The sequence below is a fragment of the Alligator sinensis genome, unplaced genomic scaffold (genome assembly GCF_000455745.1).
Source record: "Alligator sinensis unplaced genomic scaffold, ASM45574v1 scaffold534_1, whole genome shotgun sequence".
Taxonomy (NCBI): Eukaryota; Metazoa; Chordata; order Crocodylia; family Alligatoridae; genus Alligator; species Alligator sinensis.
In genome coordinates, this window is record NW_005842050.1 from 2,085,474 (window position 1) to 2,091,202 (window position 5,729).

Genomic DNA, 5,729 nt, shown 5'->3' on the forward strand with positions numbered 1-5,729 from the left:
TTCTAATTTCCTGTCCATGTTTGGCTGCAGACTCTGATCTTTGGGACTAAATGCAGTCATTATGAAATCTACTGCCAGGAATATGCTAGCAGCATAACATTACATCAATTGCATTTATCTCAGGAACAGATTTTGAGGATGCCTGAAATCAATCCAAGAATATTGAGAAGTATATTTTCCTGCACTGCATTGTTGGTATGTTTTTATACAGTGTGTGTTGCAAGAAATGTTTATAACATAAAAAGCAGATGTCAAGCTTATGATTTGTGCAGTGTTCATAATATTTAAAATGTGCATGTAGCATAATGTAGTGGATAAAATGCTACAACTCCTACTGAACTCAATTAAAGTTGTCCCCCTGTCTCTGAGGATGAAAACTGAATGTGACTTTGAATATTGAGTTTTAAAGAGGCATTATAACTCAGTCCCTGCAGCTGCAGAGCGTAGCTGCTTGCTGGCTTGATCTGAGCAGAGAGAGGTAGAGTTAGTTGTAAGGTGCCATGCTGTGTACCTTCTTGATCTGAATAGTTGACTTGCTACTCAGCTGACTTGCAGAAAGTCCTTCCTGGGATTTACATTCATACAGAAATGTTGAGTCCAAATCACATTCTAACTCTTTGTGAGAGCAGGGTGGAGGTTGTGTTATTGTTATATTGCTATTTTTGTTAATGTAATATCTGAGACTGTATAGAGAATATTTATTTCCTTTCAGCTGAAGGTTTTCATTGTTCAGCAGCAAGCATGAGATTAATACTTTTTCATCTTTGTGGAAATAATATCCTCTGGCTTTGGCATTTTCTAGGTATGACATTTCAATTACAAGGTAATATTGAACGTTAACGAAATAACAGTGGTAATAGAAGTCAATTTTCTTGTCTTTTTCTGTACACATTTTTGTACAATCATTTTTCCTCTAGAAAAGAGATGGTACAGTTTTAATCTGGGTCATAATATTTACATGTCAGATATACCCAGGCATTCATTTTCAAAATAAGATAATGGATGTGTGCCTTTTATCTGTGTGACTTAAATCGACAGAGCTCATCTTTCAATGGGTTCACATTTACCCCAGTTTAATACATGACTATATCTCAGTTACCACCACAGTGGGTGCATCTACATGTGCAAATGCTGTGGGTGTGTTTACTCTAGAGTAATTTACTCTAGAGTAAACCCAACTGGGGCAGGTGTCTACACATGTGGGGAAGTGGGAGCATATTTGCTGCTTATGGCAGCAGTCTATTTTTGCCCCCACCAGCCCTACACTGGCCCTTGCAGCAGCCAGTTCTAGACTCTGCCTGAGTGCTAGCCCAGGGGCTGGCAGGGAGTGGGGTGCCAGGAGACAGTTGTCTCCTGGTGAGGACTGGCAGATTGCTCCCTGCCCTGGGAGCTGCCTGCTGCTAAGGTGAGGTCCTCCACCAAAGCCTGGGAAAGACAAAGTTCACCTGGCCTGGCAGCAGGGAGCTCCCAGACCCTGCTCTGTGATCACAGAAGGGAGGCTGCAGTTGGAGACAGACATTCAAAAAGCATGGCCTTGAATTGATTCAATCTTTGCAGGTTAGTCTAACCTGGCTAGGCTGAACTGGTTTGAAACTGGACAGACATTTTCTCTGGACTGAGGAAATTCAGGCACAGGTCTGCAGTAGCTCAGGCCAGAAGCTGGGGAGTGCTAGACAGCCTTCCCTTCTCTTCTGCCGGGAGCTGAGCTGAGGGCGGCATGGCCAGGCCCCAGCAGGACCTCTGATTAAGGAGATCTTCCTGCACAGTTGCAGGCTTTTCCCTGCTGGCTGTTCAAGAGGTGAGAGAGTTGTTAGCCCCCAGCCATGGGCTAGCATTATGAGGCAAAGCGGGTGTGCAGTGCATGCATCTGTTGATGATACAGAGCTTTTCAGTCTCCCTCCCTGCTTCCTCATACTGTCTGCCCCAAGCTGATAGGCCAGCAAGACAGCCTGGGGGCTGATAACAGTCTTTATCACCCAATTGGCAAAACACTAGCTTCTTTCCACATTACTTCAAACTTTTTAAACAGCTTATCAGGCTGACCTGTCGATTAGCTTCAAAAGCCCTAAGGGGTCACTGTTCTGTCTGCCTATCCCAGTGAAATTGGAGAGAGAGAGACACAAAAATCTCTCCATATTAGCTGGCATACCACATGCTGGCTATGGTCTTAGCTGTGGCAGAGAGGAGGAAGGGATTTCTGTTCAAGTGAGTGGTGGGGGGAGGAGGGGGGAGAAAGGGGGGTCACAGGGAAGCCAGCAGACTCTGCTGTGCCTGCAAGTCTGTGCAGGGAGCAGAGGGGTGGGCCCAGCCCTGTTGAGGAGCAGTTAGCCCAGCCCAGCGAGCATGCCAGGATGCTGGGGGGCTCTGATTTAACTTAAACCAGCACAGGGTCTGGGACAGACATTGCATAAACTTTTTTGAGCCAAATCAGTTAAGTCTGATATTACATTCAACCAGGTGTCTCTCAAACCAGTTTCAGCCATTTTCAAACTGGTTTATATGCACTGAATATCTGTTCTGTTACAGGTTTAAACCAGTTTCTGATCACTTAAACCAGTTTATGTGTAATGTCTGTCCCTAGCCTGGGAGACAAGAATCTACAAGTGCTATACTGCTCAATAATTATTTGTGAGTAAATTTGCTACTTTTATTTACAGGGAGCAAATTTACTTGCGATTAGAGCAAATTACTGTGCAATAAATGCCACCTTCTACATGTACAGACACTTACTGCACAGTAATTTGTTCTAATCTCAAGTAAAGCATCTCATGTAGGTGTACCCAGTATTTCCTATTCTATATAGAAGTAAATCCTATGCAAATTTTTATGTTTAATTTGATGGGCTATCATGCTTATCATGGTTGATCCATATTGTCTCAGTGTTACCTTGGGCTCTCCACTCTGGCTGTCTATAACGTTGTCTGTTGTATTATACTTGGATTGTAACTTTTCTGAGGTAAGGAATGTCATCTTCTGTGGTTGTGCAATTTAGCACAATGGAGCCCTAACCCATGATTAGGTCCCTTGATATAATTGTGATGATGATGATGCCAAGTATTATAAATAGTGACAGGAAAAAGATTATTAAACAGCATTTTGCTCCTTGGTCCTTTGGTGGTGACACATTTCATTTCAATTAAGCGAATGAACAAAACTTCTTAAGGCTTGCGCAGTGCCATCTGTTAGTGTATATCAGGGCTGTCCAACTTCTAAGAGACCTGGGGCTGCATACCCCTTGGACCATATTAGCGAAAGTCTCATGCCTCCCTTGTTGCACTGAGTGTACCCTCTGCAGCTGCTCTCTGCACCTCCCCACTGTTGCTGCCCATGGCTTCCCACTGCATCATGCACCTCCCCCCGCCTGCTCCATATGCCTCCCTGCTGCTCCTCTCCCTGCCTTCCTTCTGCACCAGCTGCCTGACTCCCCATACTTTCCCACTGAATCCTGACCCACCCTCAGTCTCCTGGCTGCAAAATCTCCCCCTGCACCTTGCCACCCAGGCACCCTGGACTGCAGGGGCACCAAAAGCTGAACTGTGCTACCCTACCTTGTCTCCTGGGGCAGGAAAGGGAAGATATAGGGAAGAGTAGCATGGAGTCCCTTCCTGCTGCTGCAGCCAGAGCAATGGGGGTTCTCCTCCTAGGACTATAATTTAACCCCTTTGGGGCTGCATGTTGCCCATGGACTGCCACAGCCCTGGTATATATAAAACCTATGGCCCAGAAACAAAAGTACCTAATTAATGCAGGAATGGCCCTGCTGATAGACAGCACTTTCATCATGGTACAAAGAGACTGAAACTAGTACAAAGTCCTGGTGGTGTTTGTGACATGATTTATTTAACAATAATTGACATATTTAGTGTATAGCTCAAGGTGATACTGAAGGACGGGTTTGAAAGCATCTTTTCAGCTCAAGACATGTTTCACATTGACAGCTATAGCACCAAGATGTTGAAAAGGATTTTAAATCATATTTAAAAGTTTGAAACTCAAAAGATACCCACTCCTTTAAAACTTTTTTAATGTATTTTTTAATCTTCTTAATCTCTTTCAGTCCCAGCAAAGATGCATTGTGATCTTTGCACTGGTATGCTGCTTTGCAATTCTGGTTGCACTGATTTTTTCAGCGGTGGATATTATGGGAGAAGATGAGGATGGACTCTCAGAAAAGAACTGTCAAAATAACTGTCGGTAAGAGGTAACAAACAAAACTTCTCTTTTGGGGTGGATGAGAACTTCAAAATGGTGTAAACCAATTCTTAATAAAAGAGGTATTCCCAGAGAGTTGTTGGAGAGGCGAGTAGGCGAAGGAGGAGAGAATGCTTTTCGCTGCAAGACTTAAGTTTGACTCATTAGTATTGGAAAATAGAGCAGAATCTTTTCAGAGCTAAGCTTTTGTACTCCGAGGAAGTTATCCTTCAGTTTGGAATTCAATTTATTCTCAAAACCTGAGCCCATGTTCAAAAAGGTAAACCAAGCATTGTAATTTAAGGAAGTTTGCCCAGCCACTGAATCTGCCTACTGGAAAACTTTTGAATACTGGTAATATATTTTGCAGAACTGATGTAACCCATTCCTGTTCATCACATGCATACCTCTGTGCATGGAGGTTATAATTGTGAGGAGGGCTAGTGAAACGCCTTGCCTCATTTTACATAATTAGAACAAATAAGTTTGCAATATTAAGGCCCCACTGAGGCTCCTGTTGCAGAAACTGCAAGCCAGTGATATATCTCTTGCAATTGTAGGGTGTGATTATATGTTACTATTAGACCATGTTATGAGCACTTAAAACTTGTATGATCACACATTAAGGCTCATTAACAAGTGCCCATTAGGCATCTTACATTATATCAGTTTAGGCTAGGGTTATCTTTGAGCGTGCTACCTAGCTTGAGTTTAATTGCTGGGTGTTCACCTGAGACAAAAACACCGGTTTATAGTCCTTCAGTGTCCCAGAAGGCACTTCTCCCAGGTGGGCTAGCTATTATCTAAGGCTCTAGGGCCCTGGACTGGCAGCTGGAATGGGGATAGTGTAAGTGGGGAGGGAGGGAAAAGATATGAAGGGTGATGGATGCCTGAAGGAAGGCAGGATTGAAGGGGGAAAGAGGAGGTATAGGGGGAAGGTGGGAGTAGATGGGTGGGGAGCTGCCAGGTGTCTGCCCCCTCATATCCCTCCAGCCCACAAATCACCCTCTCCACCTCCAGATCACTCCCCTGCTACCCCAGTTGCCCCCTCCACCCCTGGATCACCCCAGTCAGTCTGAGAGTGGTGGAGGGGTTACTCCTCCCTGCCTGCTCTAGGGGTCCCTGCAGACCATGCCACCACTATGCACCCAGATCTGCCCCTGCTAGGCCCTGAAACTGAAGGGGAGGTGGAGAGGGGGACGGGGAGGCAAGGAGCTGCCAGGTAGCTGTGGAGCCTCTTGGGGGCTGGACCTGGGTACACAGTGGCAGCACTGGCTGCAGGGACCCCTGGAGCAGGCAGGGAGAGGGAACCCCTCCTGCTGCTTCCACTGGCACTGTTCTCTGGTTCAAGGAACAATGGTCACAAACTGACAGAGAGTTGATTTAGTCTGGACATCAGGAAGAACTTCTTCATGGTAAGGGTGGCCAGAATTTGTAATGGGCTTCCAAGGGAAGTGGTGCTCTCCCTTACCTTGGGTATCTTTAAGAAAACCCTGGATAGGCATCTGGCTGGGGTCATCTGACCCCAGCACTCTCTC

At 45.3% G+C, this 5,729-nt stretch overlaps 1 protein-coding gene across 1 annotated transcript in view; it reads left to right on the forward strand.

The window, feature by feature from the left end:
- Positions 1-5,729, forward strand: part of PLD5 (phospholipase D family member 5) — a 320,538-nt gene that overhangs the window by 120,564 nt on the left and 194,245 nt on the right. The window contains exon 2 of the mRNA XM_014519571.2: positions 4,058-4,194. Coding sequence (XP_014375057.2) covers positions 4,058-4,194 — 137 coding nt within the window. The remainder of the gene's footprint in view (positions 1-4,057; positions 4,195-5,729) is intronic.